This window comes from Phyllopteryx taeniolatus, chromosome 15, assembly GCF_024500385.1.
Source record: "Phyllopteryx taeniolatus isolate TA_2022b chromosome 15, UOR_Ptae_1.2, whole genome shotgun sequence".
NCBI lineage: Eukaryota > Metazoa > Chordata > Actinopteri > Syngnathiformes > Syngnathidae > Phyllopteryx > Phyllopteryx taeniolatus.
In genome coordinates, this window is record NC_084516.1 from 23,374,196 (window position 1) to 23,392,589 (window position 18,394).

The window sequence follows — 18,394 nt, forward strand, 5'->3', positions numbered from 1 at the left end:
TCTTTCTTTTTTTAGACGTGAGGTTTCTGCCCCACACCAGAGATATGTTTGTATCTTTACCTTGTAACTGTATGTTCATACTTCTGTACTAAAGCTAAACAGTTTCCTTGGCGGTTAAAACTCACCTTAAGAACTATTTCACTGACTGTAGTAGAATCTGACTCGAAGTAGAGAGGCTTGTAGTCATGGTTGCTCAGATAAGTGATCTTGAATATGGCATGGCCTGTAAGACAGGACAGATCAGTTGGTTAAAAAAAAAAACATGATCTGTGATCTGCTTTACGCTGGTAAAAAAAAAATCACAGCACAACAATCCCAAACAAGCCACACATTCGGTTTGTGTGATTGTAAATGGGCCATTGAGAAGGACTTGAACCTGTGCTGTATGTTGAATACCTTCTCAGTGGAATGATGTAGTCCAAATTGTTTAGAAATGGCACTACAACATTCCCAAATTAATGGCCAGCAACAATTGCTTATCAAAAGTTATTGCTGACTAAAATGTCAACCTTCAGAAGTGATCACACTTGGTGATAAGTGAGCTAATCAATTTGATTATTGCTTCAGGAGATTGTTTGGTTGATTTATTGTTAAAATACAATTACTGTGTAACATTATGCTTTATTGTCCTTCTATCAATACATCCGGCAGAATTAAATATAATTTCTAAAGGATTATGCAACACTGCTACATTCACCAAGGGCAACATTGCTTGGGTCTTGTCTTTGCATTTGTGTTGTTAGATGTAGAGCAGATTTTGATATCATTGAGCATGTCATGACAGAGACTGAGCTCAATCAGATTACAAATTTAGGTCAATGGTGAAAATTAATTTAAAAATAAATAAATAAATCATCCATTTATTTTCTAAACCCCCTATCATCACAAGGTCATGGGTGAGCTAGAGCATATCCCAGCTGAATTTGGCCGAAAGACAGGGTACACCCTGGATGACCAGCCAATCGCAGGATACATGAAGACAACCACTCACAATCACACCTAAGGACAATTTAGAGTCTTCAATACACCTAAGAAGCATGTTTTTGCAGTGGTGTACAGTAAAGGCCTTGTAAGCCTTCTCTGCTGGCCTAAACATTATTAGTACTGACATTTACATTTACAATTTAATACATTATTAATTATTATTATTAAGAATTATTATTATATGTAGAATAGAATATGCCGGCAAGGTGGACGAATGGTTAGCACTTCTGCCTCACAGTTCTGGGGACCAAAGTTCAAATCCCTGCTCCGCCTGTGTGGAGTTTGCATCTTCTCCCCGTGCCTGGGTGGGTTTTCTCCGGGCACTCCGGTTTCCTCCCACATCCCAAAAACATTCGTGGTAGGTTGATTGAAGACTCTAAATTGGCCGTAGGTGTGAATGTGAGCGCGAATGGTTGTTTGTTTCTATGTGCCCTGCGATTGGCAGGCGACCTGTTCAGGGTGTACCCCACCTCCCGCCGAAGATAGCTGGGATTGGCTCCAGCAGCCCGCGACCCTAGTGAGGATAAGCGGGAAAGAAAATGGAGGGATGGATAATAGAATACAATATATAATATTATATATGAGCGGCACAGTGGCCGACTGGTTAGAGCGTCAGCCTCACAGTTCTGAGGAACGGGGTTCAATCCCTGGCCCCGCCTGTGTGGAGTTTGCATGTTCTCCCCGTGCCTGCGTGGGTTTTCTCCGGGCACTCCAGTTTCCTCCCACATCCCAAAAACATGCATTAATTGGAGACTCTAAATTGCCCGTAGGTGTGACTAAGTGCGAATGGTTGTTTGTTTGTATGTGCCCTGCGATTGGCTGGCAACCAGTTCGGGGTGTACCCCGCCTCCTGCCCGATGATAGCTGGGATAGGCTCCAGCACGCCCGCGACCCTAGTGAGGAGAAGCGGTTCAGAAAATGGATGGATGGATATTATATATGATCATTTCTATTAACTTATTTCCAACAGACATATGTCTTCATTTCATAGTGTGTCTTCACTGTCCAGCTTCCAGTTGTAGATTTTTTTTGTCCAATCAGATTTCAGTTTCTCTTTTTTTGCCATGTCAATGTAATCTGCCCTGGGCCTTCAGAATCCCCATTGCTTTTACGACAAACAGGCACTATGAACAGTGGCTGTCTTTCTTAACCATTCAGATGTCATATTCACTATCACTCTCCACCTTCGCTGAATCATCTCTCTCAAAGGTCTCTCTCGCTGCACACTGCCTTTTCCCATTCTCTGATTGGTTGAATTTCCCGTCCTCTGATTGGTCGAACATTGTCCTGCAGCTAACTCAATGGGATTCATTGGGGTTCGCACAGATACCGAGATAGACGAATATCAGAAATGATAAAAAATTCATTTTCAAACTGGACATTATGAGGACAGGGTGGCTGGCTTGTTTGAACCAGCAAAAGGGTGTATTCGCTTCACTTCTAGAGCAGCAACAACTTGCTAGTTGTGACTGCTAGTTTCAGGCTAGCTCTGACAACCCAACACAACTCAGAGGAGCAAAGGATTATGGAGTTTGTCGATAAATAATACACTGTACACATCTTTGGTGAGTAAGATGTATATTATTTTAAGTTTCTATGCTTTTGTCAGGCAGCACAGTGTGGACGACTTGTTAGCACATCTGCCTCACAGTTCTGAGGACCCGGGATCAAATCCGGCCTCGCCTGTGTGGAGTTTGCATGTTCTCAGCGTGCCTGCATTGGTTTTCTCCGGGTTCTCTGGGTACTCCGTTTTCCTACCACATCCTAAAAACATGCATGGTAAGTTAAATGAAGACTCTAAATTGCCCGTAGGTGTAAACGTGAATGGTTGTTTGTTTATATGTGCCCTGCGATTGGCTGGCGATCAGTTCAGGGTGTACCCCGCCTCTCCCCCAGAGATAGCTGGAATAGGCTCCAGCACACCCGCCACCCTAGTGAGGATAAGCGGTACGCAAAATGAATGAATGAATGCTTTTGTCATATCAGAAGTTAGAACTGATATATTGTAGTGTAGAGGTTTTTAATGTTTTGGGAGGTGATGCTGGAAGATAAAGTTTTAATGATGTATTTTGCTTTAGTAATAATGATATACATCAGGGATCACCAACCTTAGTGAAACTGAGAGCTACTTCTTGGGTACTGTGATTAATGTGAAGGACTACGAGTTTAATAAACACTTCTGAAATAACCAAAATGTTCAAATTATCTTTAATAATATTATTATACAACCCCAATTCCAATGAAGTTGAGAAGTTGTGATAAACATGAATAAAAACAGAATACAATGATTTGCAAATCATGTTCAACCTATATTTAATTGAATACACTACAAAGACAAGATATTTAAAGTTCAAACTGATAAACTTTATTGTTTGTAGCAAATAATCATTAACTTAGATTTTTATGGCTGCAACACGTTCCAAAAAAGCTCGGACAGGTAACAAAAAAGACTGAGAAAGTTGAGGTTGAGGTTGAGCTCATCAAACACCTGTTTGGAACATTCCACAGATGAACAGGCTAATTGGGAACAGGTGGGTGCCGTGATTGGGTATAAAATGAGCTTCCCTAAATTGCTCAGTCATTCACAACCAAAGATGGGGCGAGTTCCACCTCTTTGTGAATAAGTGCGTGAGAAAAGAGTCAAACAGTTTAAGGACAATGTTCCTCAACGTACAATTGCAAGGAATTTAGGGATTTCGTCGTCTATGGTCCATAATATCACCAAAAGGTTCAGAGATTCTGGCGAAATCACTGCATGTAAGCGAAAGGCCGAAAACCAACATAGAATGCCATTGACCTTCGATCCCTCAGCACTGCATCAAAAAGCGACATCAACGAGTAAAGGATGTCACCACATGGGCTCAGGAACACTTCAGAAAAACAATGTCAGTAAATACAGTTTGGCGCTACATCCGTAAGTGCAACTTGAAACTCTACTATGCAAAGCAAAAGCCATTTATCAACAACACCCAGTAACGCCGCCGGCTTCTCTGGGCCCAAGCTCATCTAAGATGGACTGAAGCAAAGTGGAAAAGTGTTCTGTGGTCTGATGAGTCCACATTTCAAACTGTTTTTAGAAATTGTGGACGTCGTGTCCTCCGGGCCAAAGAGGAAACGAACCATCCGGACTGTTATGGACGCAAAGTTCAAAAGCCAGCATCTGTGATGGTAAGGGTAACTTACACATCTGTGAAGGGACCATTAAGGCTGAAAGGTACATACAGGTTTTGGAGAAACATATGCTGCCATCCAAGCAACGTCTTTTTCATGGACGCCACTGCTTATTTCAGCAAGACAATGCCAAACCAAATTCTGCACGTGTTACAACAGCGTGGCTTCGTAATAAAAGAGTGCAAGTACTAGACTGGCCAGCCTGCAGGCCAGACCTGTTTCCCATTGAAAATGTGTGGCGCATTACGAAGCGTAAAATACGACAACGGAGACCCCGGACTGTTGAAAAGCTGAAGCTCTACATCAAGCAAGAATGGGAAAGAATTCCACCTACAAAGCTTCAACAATTAGTGTCCTCAGTTCCGAAACCTTTATTGAATGTTGTTAAAAAAAAAAGGTGATGTAACACAGTGGCAAACATGACCCTGTCCGAGCTTTTTTGGAACGTGTTGCAGCCATAAAATTCCAAGTTAATGATTATTTGCTAAAAACAATAACGTTTATCAGTTTGAACATTAAATATCTTGTCTTTGTCGTGTAATCAATTAAATACAGGTCGAACATGATTTGCAAATCATTGTGTTCTGTTTTTATTCATGTTTAACACAACGTCCCAACATCATCTGAATTGGGGTTGTAGTACAGTAAATCTACCCTCATTAGTGTTTTGTTCGTGAACGTTTCGTTCAGAAGAACAAATATTTTCAGTCAATGAACAACTGAATCAGTTTATGAAATAGCTTGGCCGCCGCCCGCCGTCGTGAGGCGAGCGAGTCGGCTGGGAGTGGAAACAGAACTGCTGAACCATTCTGTCACTCACTTCTGAATCTTCGGCGAATGATCAATGAGTAGCCAGCGTCAGGCAGCGCCGTGCAGGAAGGGGGGTGGGACTTAAGTGAACTGAATGTACTGGAGAACTGAAGAGTGATTCGTTCATGGGAGGGACTTAAGTGAAATGAGTGATTCATTCAGTGAACTGGTGTACTGAATAACTGAAGAGTGATTCGTTCAGTGAACTGTGTACTGAAGAACTGAAGAGTGATTCGTTCAGGGGAGGGACTTACGTGAACTGAATGTACTGGTGTACTGAGGAACTGAAGAGTGATTCGTTCGTTGAACTTATTCTTCGCGATCCGTTAACCGTTGAACCTTTTCGTTTGTGATAGACTAAGGAGCAATGTACTCGTTCGATGAGTGTTTCGTTTGCGCAAGGAACGACGTACTCCGCAGTGAACGTACTCATGAGTGATTTTAACCGCAAGTCCTGACGTCCTCGCGGGGATAGCTTTCACTAGCAGCCGTTTCTTCACGCTAACGGCTAATGTTGAGTCAGTTAAGCACATGAAAACCAGCACACATTTAAAATAAATGCAAATTAATAATAAATGTATATACGTACACATACATATAATTTCCTATGTCTCTAATGTGATTATTAAAGCCTTTTATTTCATATTATTATTACTTATACGTACACATACATATCATTCCCTCTGTCTCTAATACGATTATGAAATCTTTTTATTTCATAATAATATTATTAACAATAATAATAATAATAATACATTAAACTTATATAGCGCTTCTCAAGACACCCAAAGATGCTTTGCACTAATCAGAGGACAATAACAGCAAGGTGAGTGAGCAGGAAGCCCGGGTGGCGGGGGCTGGCGTCAGCGATGCTGTCCACCATGGTGGAATGCAGAAAAGTCACGCCGTCAGGCGAGAGCCTAGCTGGACGTAAGGGGACGTGGAAGGATGTTCGGTAGCTGAGCAGTCCAAAAAAGGCAAAATATTGTCTTTGACATCCTCACGTGTGAACTTGATGTTATTGTCCACTGAGTTAACGTGCTCGGTGAAGGCTTGCACTCTTTGGCTTTTGATTTTAACTCGCGTGTCATCCACATATCTATAACAATAACTTGAAAATATCCACCGAACTCGTGGTACTTTTCTCTCTCCAAATAATGAATATTGGCACACAAACGCTTTATAACCAGATACAAACAGGCACTATAACAAATCTCTCTGGCATATATTCTTCAAACTCTGCTAAAAACGAGTTATAATAACAACCATGACTTCTTCTTCTACTTTGTTTCTGCATGTGTGTCTGTCATTGCGTGTATCACACTGCCCCTCAGAAGCAAAGATGTACACAGCAGGAAAAAAAACCCAGTTGCATCAAGAAGTTCAAAAGTGTATTGCCGCATATGTGGAAAAAGCAAATGAGGACTTACACGCTCAGAACTAAGAGCATGCAAAATCTTCTTGGACCCTCCACATCCTGGTGACCACATCTTCCAGCTCCTTCCCTCAGGTAGGCGCTATCGATCATTGCAAACTAAAACAAACAGAGATTCCAACAGCTTCTTTTCTCTTGCCATTAAATTGCTAGAGGACTCTGGCATCATTTGCACAACTGTAATTGTATCAGCATTACCACATTACCGGTAACCTTTTATTGCCAAGTGACTCTCCATTGTGTACAATGCACTGCATGCAACTGTGTTTTTTTAATGTAGAAAGAAGTCGGAGTCACTGGCGAAAACTATTGACAATCAGGCACTGCTTTATTTTGATGGCCCGAAATAATTATTTTTAAAAACAAACGGTCAGAATACCTCAAAGCTATCGATGTTGAGGGACTGTCTTGGTTGACACGTCTCTTCAACATTTCGTGGAGGTCAGGGACAGTAGTGGTGATGAGAGAGCTGAGCCAAAAGGCAAAGCTCTCAATTTGCCAGTCGAGCCGTTATTATAGCCTGAACAGTTAAGGCATAACTTTTCATGAGCTCGGAGCATCTGAAAAGAGCTTCCTATCCAGGGCTCACTTTTAGAACTAGAGTGAGTAGGTCTGTCATTCATATTTTTCAACTTACAAAGACATTAGTGTGGTTGGTTTATAAAAATCCTGTATATATTGCAGATTGAGATACTACTATTTATTTCACTTACTAGGGCTTCTTTCTTCGACAAGGTCACAGGCACATAGATGATCCGAATCGATAGAAATGGGTTTCTGCCGAATCCAGAATTTAGTGCTTGCCTTCTGATTGGTGACAGGGTCAATCTCTACCTTTTCTCCTGAAATTCCTGAAAAGAAAGAGAACAGTTGTCATTTCTAAATCAGGTCCTACAAGATATTACGAGGTACAGTATAAGTTGAAGGAGCTGGTCAGGTGGGGTTCCAAAAGACAACTGATACAGTATGGAAGACGTTAAACCGAGGCTAATCATAGGGATAAAACAGTATGAACATTTTTATCACAAATACAGAATCACTGAAATATTTTATTTTGGGGGAAAAAAAACACGACCTGATGTACTTTTTTCCAAATGAGAAATAGTAAACAAGTTAAAAACAAAACAAAAAAAATAGTGCATGCAATACCCCACAAAACTCGAAATTATGAAGTAGGGATGGACCGAAATTTCGGCAGCCAAAATGTTTCCGCCAAAAACGGCCCAAAAGTACATTTTCTTTTTTCACCGAAAAAAATAGGCTGAAAGTAGTAGGGCTTTGCTGACTATCCAGTTGGATTGACTGGGAGGTCACTATATTACCTACAACTTACAGTCAACAGTTTGATAATGACATATCACCATAAATCAACTATAAATCTGAGTTAAAAAAAAAGGCACACATTCAACGAACTAGTGGTAACATAAACAGACATTAACAACAAACATGAACGTCTTTATTACTGCAGTAATTCAAATTTACATGACACAATGAATTGTGGGAAATGCGTGGTCATAGTCATGCTAGTGGCTACTAGCACAAACTGGAGCGTCCCCAAACTCGCTGCTTTCCGCTGTTCGGGTAAGACCCTAGCTAGCTGTGAGCTACAGCTAACGCGGGTAAATGTAATGCTGAGCCACAGAGGCGAACGTGTCAATTGTCAACGCAGCAAGTTATTCACCGTCGCAACATCATTTGAGAAAATTGAGATTAAATTTAAAAGTACACTAATATTTATAATACCAAATATTCTTTATGGCGGCACGGTGAACAACTGGTTAGCACATCTGCCTCACAGTTCTGAGGAGCGAGCTTCAAATCCCGGCCCCTCCTGTGTGGAGTTTGCATGTTCTCCCCGTGCCTGCGTGGGTTTTCTCCGGGTACTCCGGTTTCCTCCGACATCCCAAAAACATGCGTGGTAGGTTGATGACCCTAAATTGCCCAAAGGTGTGAATGTGTGTGCAAATGGTTGTTTGTTTGTGTGTGTGTGTGTATATATATGTGTGTATATATATATATATATATATATATATATATACATATATATATATATATATATATATATGTATATATATATATATATACATATATATATATATGTATATATATATATATACATATATATATATATATATATATGTGTGTATATATATATGTGTGTGTGTGTGTGTATATATATATATATATATATATATATATATATATATATATATGTGTGTGTGTATATACATATGTGTGTGTGTGTGTGTATATATATATATATATATATATATATATATATATATAAAACAAAGAACTTCTCTCATCTTTCACCAGGAAAAGTTTGATTCTACCTTTTTACGTTCTTTGGTAATCAGCAGTAGAACATACTCTAGGTTGATTTCACAAAATACAGCCGTTTCTCCCAAAAAGTGGAGAAAACGAGCTTTTTGTGAAGAGAAACGTCAAGCAGAACAGTTACTTTGGCCCGAATACTTTTTGTTTTAGTAACACCTCGAACATTTAAATAAGTGGCTGCCTTCTATAAAAAAAAAATATATATATTTATGAACAGTCTTTGATATCAAAATATGTATTTGTATGTACTGTAATTTCTCCTGCATAATGCACTCACCCCCCAACATTTTTTTTTGTCAAAAGTCAATAGTGCACATTATACATAGTTATAGGGGACAATGAAAAAAACTTTCACATTTTATAAATGTATGCTGCCATCGAGAGGTTATGAAAAAGCTGTACACTTTCATTCCAATATGCCACCGCCCCCGAGAGGTTCTGAAAAAGGTGTAGCCTACACTTTAATTCCAATATGACAGGGGTACATATAACTGCATATACTGTATGTACAATTGTGCTCATAAGTTTATGACCCCCAGACTTCCCTCTCCCCAGCCACTTCCTCCAGCTCTTCTGGGGGGATCCCGAGGCGTTCCATGGCCAGCCGAGAGACATAGTCTCTCCGGCGTGTCCTGGGTGGTCCCTGGAGTCTCCTTCCGGTGGTATGTGCCCGGAACACCTCACCGGGGAGGCATCCGGGAAGCATCCTAATCAGATGCCCCAGCCAACTCATCCGGCTCCTCTCAATGCGGAGGAGCAGCGGCTCTACTCTGAGCCCCTCCCGGATGACCAAGCTTCTCACCCTCTCTCTAAGGAGAGCCTGGACACCCTGCGGAGGAAACTCATTTCGGCCGCTTGTATCCGGGATCTTGTTCTTTCGGTCACGACCCACAGCTCGTGATCATAGTGAGGGTAGGAACGTCGATCGACCGGTAAACAGAGCTTCGCTTTTCGGCTTAGCTCCTTCTTTACCACAACGGACCAATGCAAAGTCCCCATCATTGCAGACGCTGCATCCGCCTGTCAATCGCCCAATCACGAAAACCACAATGCTCCTCCTGAATCTGAAATTCGACTTCCAGGCGAATCCTCCTCTCCAGCACCCATGAATAGACCTTACCAGGGAGGCTGAGGAGTGTGATCCCCGTGTAGTTGGAACACACCCTCCGGTCCCCCTTCTTAAAAAGGGGGACCACCACCCCAGCCTGCCAATCCAGAGGCACTGTCCCCGATGTCCACGCGATGTTGCAGAGGCGTGTCAACCAGGACAGCCCCACAACATCCAGAGCCTTTAGGAACTCCGGGCGAATCTCATCCACCCCCGGGGCCCTGCCACCGAGCAGCTTTTTAACCACTTCGATGACCTCAACCCCAGAGATAGGAGAGCCCGCCTCAGAGAGCCCAGACTCAGCTTCCTCATGGGAAAGCGTGTCGGTGGAGTTGAGGAAATTGAAAAAAACCACCCAGACTCACCGCTCATTATTCTTGGGGATTTTAACAAAGCTAGACTGAACCACTGCGATTGGCTGGCAACCAGTACAGGGTGTCCCCCGCCTCCTGCCCGATGACAGCTGGGATAGGCTCCAGCACGCCCGCGACCCTAATGAGGAGAAGCGGCTCAGAAAATGGATGGATGGATAGACTGAACCACGAACTAAATACAAGCAGCACATCGACTGTCCTTCCAGGGAAAATAACATTTTAGACCACTGCTATACTACGCTAAATAACGCATCCCGTGCCATACCTCATGCAGCTCTGGGCTCGTCTGATCACTGCTTAATTCACTTAGTTCACTGCCAAACTTAAGCAACTTCGCCAGGCTAAAGAGGACACATATCGAAGTGGGGATAGGGCCCTGTATAATCACGCTAGAAACCAGCTGACTAAAGAAATTAACATTGCAAAGATAAACTATGCAAAAGTTAAAAAAACTGGTTATCGCTAACCAGGGGCGGAGCCAGAGGGGAGGCCGGGGTAGCACTGGACCCCCCTGAAATCTGATTGGACCCCCCAGGTGCCCCCCCAGATGACTGATATATCACGGCACTGCACGTCGAAAGGAGCTGTTTGCATTTTGAAATCATTGACGCCTTTTGAATGCCAAGTCCCTCCTGTACAGTAGTTGGCGCGATGTAGCACAGAGTTGTAATCCACATTCATGAGGAAAAGAAGAAGAATCGCCATAGAAGATGATGATTTGCCCCAGAGCCAATCTACACCGTCATTCTAAAGTAAGTTTTACAGTGGTGTCCTAATGAGTCACTGTTTAAAAACACTTTTATGTTCAGATAGGAGATCGTTTTGCTAGCAGCCACAGGTATCAAGCTAAAGTTAACATTAAATTACATCTCATGGCGGTAAAAACGAAAACATATCAACCAGTGTTTCAATAAGCAGCCAGTGCAGTGTGCCAGTCTCTCTCGCCCACTGGCACACACAAACACGGGCACATGGACAAGTTACATCTCATGGCGTCTACACATGACCAGTGTCAGCTTCCAATAGCCACTCCACATGAACGTGTACATTTCATTCGGGTTGCTGCTTATATTTACGTGTTTCTCCAATGATTTTATAGGAATGAAACTAGCAGACAATCGGCCAAGCTAGCTGTTTCATGCTCTGTAGGCTCAAATGAAATATAACATGGAGGGTGGGGTATTATCCTTCCCGTTTTGCCCTTTATGTCTCTTAACTGTTGGTATACTGATATATTTGTTTAAAAGCTTTAATACTGACACCGCTAGTGTCAAAAGTGTTGCTGTTGCATTTTTCTTCTTCTATGCAGCATCTTATTTCATGCATAATATACTGCACAACAAGCTAGCTGAAAACACTTTTAAGACATACTAGTGGAGTGCTTTCAATGAAAACTTCAGGGGTTGAGGGCATCACAAAAGTGTAACTTGTTTAAAAAACAAATACTGTAATTCAAGTTAATTCTGCATTTATATTTTAGTTTGATTTCTGAAATTTCACCAGTATCACCATTTTAGCTTGTTTGAAAGCCTACATGTAATTCAAGTGAATTCTGCCTTTTTATTTAAGTATTTTGGCTGTTTTATTTCGTTATTTGATTCAAGAAGTCTGCGTTTTTCAACTACAAAAAAGAAGTCTGCCTTTTTATTTACGCCATAAAAACTGTGCCTTTTTATTTCATATTTGTAGGTAAAACTATGGGACTAAATTTGGGCAATCTGCCAACACGCATTGGGCCAGCGTGGCAGATTATTCCTTCTTCATGGCAGTACAACAAAAAACACGGCCCTCATTCCCCAGAGGCCAAAGAGCCTCTGCCTACAGCAGCGGGGAGACAAGCTTGGCGGCAGAGGGTGCTAAGAATTACTTGGTTAATTATGGCTGCTTACGGCCAACAGACTTGGCTATGATAGACCAGAATACGGTTACTCCTACAAACGTTTTCAGTCAAACCAAAGGACAATCTTTAGAAGTAGCAAGAAAAAAAGCAAAAAAGACACAACACACGAAATCTTATTTTTGGGACGTTCAACGTGCGAACGCTAAAGGACGATTCTCGATTAGCGACAACATGAGCTCGAAGCCATCAAATATAATTGATATATTTGGACTTGGTGAAATACGTCGGAAAGATGAAGCTATGTTGACTCTCGATAATGGGCATCTATTTTATTACAGAGGATCAGAAAGCGGACGCAATGTTGGAGTTGATTTTCATTATTAATGAAAGTATCACCAATTACGTTACCAGCGTCAAACGTGTTTCGCCACATGTACCATCTCTGTGAGAAAATGTTACTCGCTTCAATTGATACAAATACATGCCCCGACCATCAGCCACACCGACGATGAGGTGGAAGCATTTTACGAGGATTTATCCCGTCTTTATAGTCAATTGAAGCACAAATTTTGAATAGTCATGGGTGACTTTAACACCAGGATTGGCCTTAACTCTGGCAAGAAATCATTTGGATCCTACGGCATGGGATCAAGAGATGAAAGAGGAGAACGCTAAATAGACTTTGCTGAACAAGAAGGCTTATACTTTATCAATTCGTTCTTTAACAATTCGTTCTTTAACAAGAAATGGAACAGAAAGTGGACATGGATAAGCCCCAAAGGTAACACTCGCATCATAGACTACTTCCTGTCCAATGACAAAGGGGTTTTTACGGATTGCACCACCCTACACAAATTTGACATTGGCAGTGGCCACAGATTGGTTCAGGTCAAAGTGCAAATCAACTGCAAACTTGAACGAAAGAAACTTCGAAAGAGCAAGATTACCAAATTCAACTCAATTCAAGAAAGAAGCGACGAGTTTCAAATACGTTTGGCTAATCGCTTTAAAGCTCTTCTAACGCTGGAAGACAGATCTGTCAACACACGACGACGAAATTGTAAACGGGATTGTTCAAACTGCACACAAAGTAGCACCATCAACGAGAAAGACGACAGCATCCAGAATATCTAAAGCTACTCTCGACTTAATGAAAAAGCGACGAGAAATGAAGGGGCAGCATTATCAACAAAATTGAATATGTTGAATTGTGCAAGATGATTCAGAAAAATATACAAGAAGAATTGAGAAGTTAGAACGTTTGGCTTGTTCAGAAAACGCTTGAAGCTGGACACGTAAAACGTGCATGAATTCGCCACAAGGGAATAATTTTTGGTTTGAAAATGGAAGATGGAACGATACGTCACAGCCGCCAAGAAATCGTACAAGGAGCTTCTTGACGGGCAAATCTATACAGTGACCCTCACCGAATGATTACTGGAAAGCGAGACGCAGAAAATGCTTTTAGTTCACTTAAGGCCGGAAAAGCTTGTGGTCTGGATGAAATTTCTGTTGAAATGCTTAAAGCAGGCGGGAACGAACTTAATAAGATCCTTGTAAAACTATGTCAACGCTGCTTGGACTTGCAAGAAGTACCGACGACATGGAAAGACAGAAATCATTTTGCTACATAAATCAGGCGATAAAATGGACCTAAGAAATTATTGCCCAATAAGCCTCCTCTCAACGATTTATAAAGTCTTTGCAAAGATATTGGACAAACAAATTGGAATCAAACTCAGTGAAGCACAGCCGATAGAACAAGCAGGTTTTCGTAGTGGTTTTAATACTATGGACCACATACAGACAGTTCAACAAATAATCGAACGACACGAGTACGAAATGCCTCTGTGTGTAGCCTTCATCGACTACGAAAAAGCGTTTGACTCAGTCACGACCACTTCAATACTGCAGGTGCTAGTAAATCAAGGGATAGAGCCGACCTATATCAACATTCTACAATCAATACACAACGATTCTTCAGGTTCAACACGAATTGATGATGAAAGAGTGCGAATAAGTCTAGGAAAAGGGGTCAGCCAAGGCAACACACGGTCTCCGAAGCTATTTACAGCTTGCCTTGAAGAAATATTTAAAAACCTCAATTGGGAAAAGGAAGGACTAAAAATTAACGCGCTTATTTGAGCCATCTTCGTTTCGCAGACGACATCATTTTATTCTCCTACGATACTGAACAACTACCGCGGCGTATTCAGGAATTAAGACTTAGAAAGCCGTCGCTCAGGTCTGAAAATGAACAAATGCAAAACGAAGGTCATTTTCAATCGTTACTGTCCACAAAAAGTTATCCAAATGAAGGACTATGTCCTTGACGCCGTCGACAACTACATCTACTCGACATCCAACTTGTAACAATGGATGGAAATACAAGCACTGAAGTTGAACACCGCATAAAGCTTGCCTGGCAGGGTTATGTTAGGCTTAGTGTTATATTCAAGAACAGTCTTCCCAGTTGCTTGAAAAGAAAGGTTTTCGATCAATGTATTTTACCAGTCCTCACTTACGGTAGTGAAACTTGGACTACGGATGCCAAAGTTATACAAAGACTACGTGTAACCCAAAGGAACATAGAACGCCAAATGTTGAAAATAAGCATTCGCGGCAAGAAAAGATGCAGTTGGATAAGACAGCAGACGCGACTTACTGACGTCATTAAAAAAATAAAACGCCTTAAATGGAAATGGGCTGGCCACATTGCCCGAAGTGTTGACAAAAGGGGGACCACAGAAACTATCAATTGGATATCCCTGGACACAATGCGACCACGGCGAAAGCCCAAAAGTAGATGGATAGATGAAATCATACACTGGCAACAAATTGCAAAATGTCATAGTAGTTGGAAACGTGAAGAAGAGGCCTTCATTCTGCAGTGGATAGATAATGGCTGATGATAAACTGTTTTCATGTTTAAACAGTGCATAAAGGCTTTTCTATCACTGGGGCATTTTTTTGTGAAATAAATTTGAGTTCCTAAAGAATGTCAAAAATTTGGGTTGTGACTTAATGACTAAGTTCAATTTTGGGTCCTGAGGCAAAACCAGTTGGAAACCACTGAGTAGCTGAACGTTTGAATATTAAACTTACATCTACAGTGGTCTATTTCCCCTGACATTTGTTTAGGCTTGAAGTGGGGATTTGTTAACATTGTACAATTGTTAAGTGATGCTAAGAGTAGCAAAACTGGCCTATTTTTCATAGTGTCCGTTGAGAAATGAAAAGACAGGGGGACAAGATATATAACTTATATTTTAAAGAGAAGCAAGTTAGGTAACAGTAAGGTTGACAGAGAGAGTGTGAGTGAATAACGTGTTTGTGTGTGTCTGTGTTAGTATCCGTGAGTGGGTAATTGTGTGCGTCTGTGTGTGTGTTTGAGTGGATAACTATGTGAAGGGGTTACTCTGTGATTATTGAAAAATTGTTGCAGTTGTTGAAGATGTGTTTGTCTGTAAATTGTGTTGTAAACAATGTTAATAAACTTTAATTTATGCGCACAAACCTCATCTTCTGCTTCTGTGCTTAGTATGTACATTGGAACATTTCGAGACTCAGATTGCAATTCATTGGTTGAGAAACAAATTCATTGTCATAGTCTGTGACCCCCTGAAATAGCTTTGGCCACCCCAAGTATAAAAGTCTAGCTCCGCCACTGCCGCTAACGACTCAGTTAATCTGGCATGCATTACAATCACTAACCAATCACACGCGACCAACCCCCCAAGCTGAGAACAATAAAAGACTAACCGACGACTTCTACTGCAGATTTGAAAAGGATACTTTCACACCCCACACCCACCCAGCCACACCACACCTCTGACTTCTGCGTTGACCATCCACGAACAAGATGTGAGACGCATGTTCAAACAACAAAAAAATCTACAAATCGGCAGGCCCAGACCTTGTCTCCCCATCCTGCCTTAAAGTCTGCGTGGACCAGCTCGCTCCAGTCTTCACACAGATCTTCAATAGATCTCTGGATCTGTGTGAAGTACCATCCTGTTTCAAAAGCTCCATCATCATCCCAGTATCCATGAAACATACAATCTTTTGTCTGAATGACTACAGCCCTGTCGCCCTGACATCTGTGGTCATGAAGTTCTTTGAATGCCTCGTGCTGGACCACCTCAAGAGCGTCACACCCCCTGCAGTTTGCCTACCGAGCAAACAGATCTGGGATGATGCAGTTAACATGGGACTGCACTTCATCCGAGAAAACCTCGACGCCGCAGGTACCTACGCGAGGATCCTGTTCGTGGACTTCAGCTCAGCGTTCCACACCATCATCCCTGAACTCCTTTTCTCCAAGCTTCTCCAGCTCAGCGTCTCACCTGCCAGTGGATTTACAGCTTCCTGACGGGCAGAACACAGCAGGGGAGACTGGGGGATACCACCTAATCTACATGCACCACCAGCACCGGGGCACCTCTAGGTGGTGTCCTCTCTCCTCTTCTCTCTCTACACGAACGACTCCACCTCAACACACCCGGCTGTCAAACCCCTGAAGTTTGCAGACGGCTCTACAGTCATCAGACTCATCAAAGACGGGGACTAGTCTGCGTATCGACAGGAAGTGGAGCAGCCAGAGCTGTGGTGCGCGCCGACACAACCTGGAGCTGAACACGGTCAAGACTGCAGAGATGATCGTGGACTTCAGGAGACATCCTCTGCCACAGCTGCCCTTCACGCTGTCCAGCTGCCCTGTGTCAACCGATGAGACCTTCAAGTTCCTGGGAATTAGTCTCTCAGGAACTGAAGTGGGATGGCCCAGCAGAGGAGGTACAAAAAGGCCCAGCAGAGGATGTACTTCCTGCGGCTTCTGAGGAAGCACAGCCTGCCACAGCAGCTGTTGAGGCAGTTCTACACAGCAATCATCAAATCGGTCCTGTGTTCTTCCATCACAGTGTGGTTTGGTGCTGCTACAAAAAAGGACAAATTCCGACTGCAATGGACAATCTGATGCTGAAAAGACTGTCAGTAACCCCTTACCCACCCTTGAGGACTTGCACGCTGCCAGAACTAAGACAAGAGCAAGCAAAATCCTCTTGGACCCTCCACATCCTGGTCACCATCTCTTCCAGCTCCTTCCCTCAGGTAGACGCTACTGATCAATGACAACTAAAACAAGCAGACATTCCAACAGATTCTTCCCTTTGCCATTAACTTCTTAAACAGTTAACTTACAATTCCATTGCAACATGCTGCCAATTTCGTCTTGTGTTTGTTGTCACATCTCTGTCGGGCCAATTATACATTACTCGTGCCCTCACTGTAGTAGTCTCGCCACGCTGCACTATTTGCATTTCTGTTGTTGCCCAATACTGGCCACTCGTGGCTGAGTAGCATCTGCAACATTTGCACAATCGACATTGTCCCAGTTTATCGCACTACTAGTCACTTTAAACTGCACACATTTCCTAAAGTCTCTGCGCCCTTTGCACAATGGTCATTACACCGGACTATTGTTCTATTAGTCATTTCAAACTGCTCTAATTGCTAGAGGACTCTCCATCTTTTTGGACATTGTCAAAAAATAAATAAATATATTATATATATTACCACATTACTGGTAACCTTTTATTGCTCAGTGACTGTGTTTTTTATGTCTCAAAAGTATTCTCTGTCAATTGACACTCTGTTGTCGTACTAGAGCGGCTCCAACTACCGGAGACAAATTCCTTGTGTTTTTTGACATACTTGGCAAATAAAGATGATTCTGAAGAAATCACTTAAACAGAACCTTTCTGAGAAAATCAAGTCAGACAAAAGATCTAAAAAAGCTGCAACAAAATGACACGATCCAAACAAATTCAAAAACAGTAAAAAAATAAAGAAATTGACATCTGTCAGTCTGGAAATGGTTACAAAGCCATTTCTAAAGCTTTAGGATTCCAGCCATAGGGAGAAATTATGGAACAGTGGTGGAACCTTACCAAGGGGTGGCTGGCCAACAAATATTACCCCAAGAGAACGGCAATGTCACTCATGAGGTGTCACGGTGGCCGACTGGTTAGAGCATCAGCCTCACAGTTCTGAGGACAATCCCCGGTCCCGCCTGTGTGGAGTTTGCATGTTCGCCCCATGCCTGCGTGGGTTTTCTCCGGGCACTCCGGTTTCCTCCCACATCCCAAAAACATGCATGAATTGGAGACTCTAAATTGTCCGTAGGCATGACTGTGAGTGCGAATGGTTGTTTGTTCCTGCGATTGGCTGGCAACCAGTTCAGGGTGTACCCCGCCTCCTGCCCGATGACAGCTGGGATAGGCTCCAGCACGCCCGCGACCCTAGTGAGGAGAAGTGGCTCAGAAAATGGATGGATG

At 42.4% G+C, this 18,394-nt stretch overlaps 1 protein-coding gene across 3 annotated transcripts in view; it reads right to left on the bottom strand.

The window, feature by feature from the left end:
• mapkap1 (MAPK associated protein 1) overlaps nt 1–18,394 on the bottom strand; it is a 100,598-nt gene that overhangs the window by 9,561 nt on the left and 72,643 nt on the right. For all 3 annotated transcript variants that reach the window (XM_061799680.1, XM_061799678.1, XM_061799679.1), the window contains exons 10-11: nt 7,114–7,251; nt 126–223 (exon numbers count right to left, since the gene is read on the bottom strand). In XM_061799680.1, the coding sequence (XP_061655664.1) occupies nt 126–223; nt 7,114–7,251 (236 nt within the window). The remainder of the gene's footprint in view (nt 1–125; nt 224–7,113; nt 7,252–18,394) is intronic.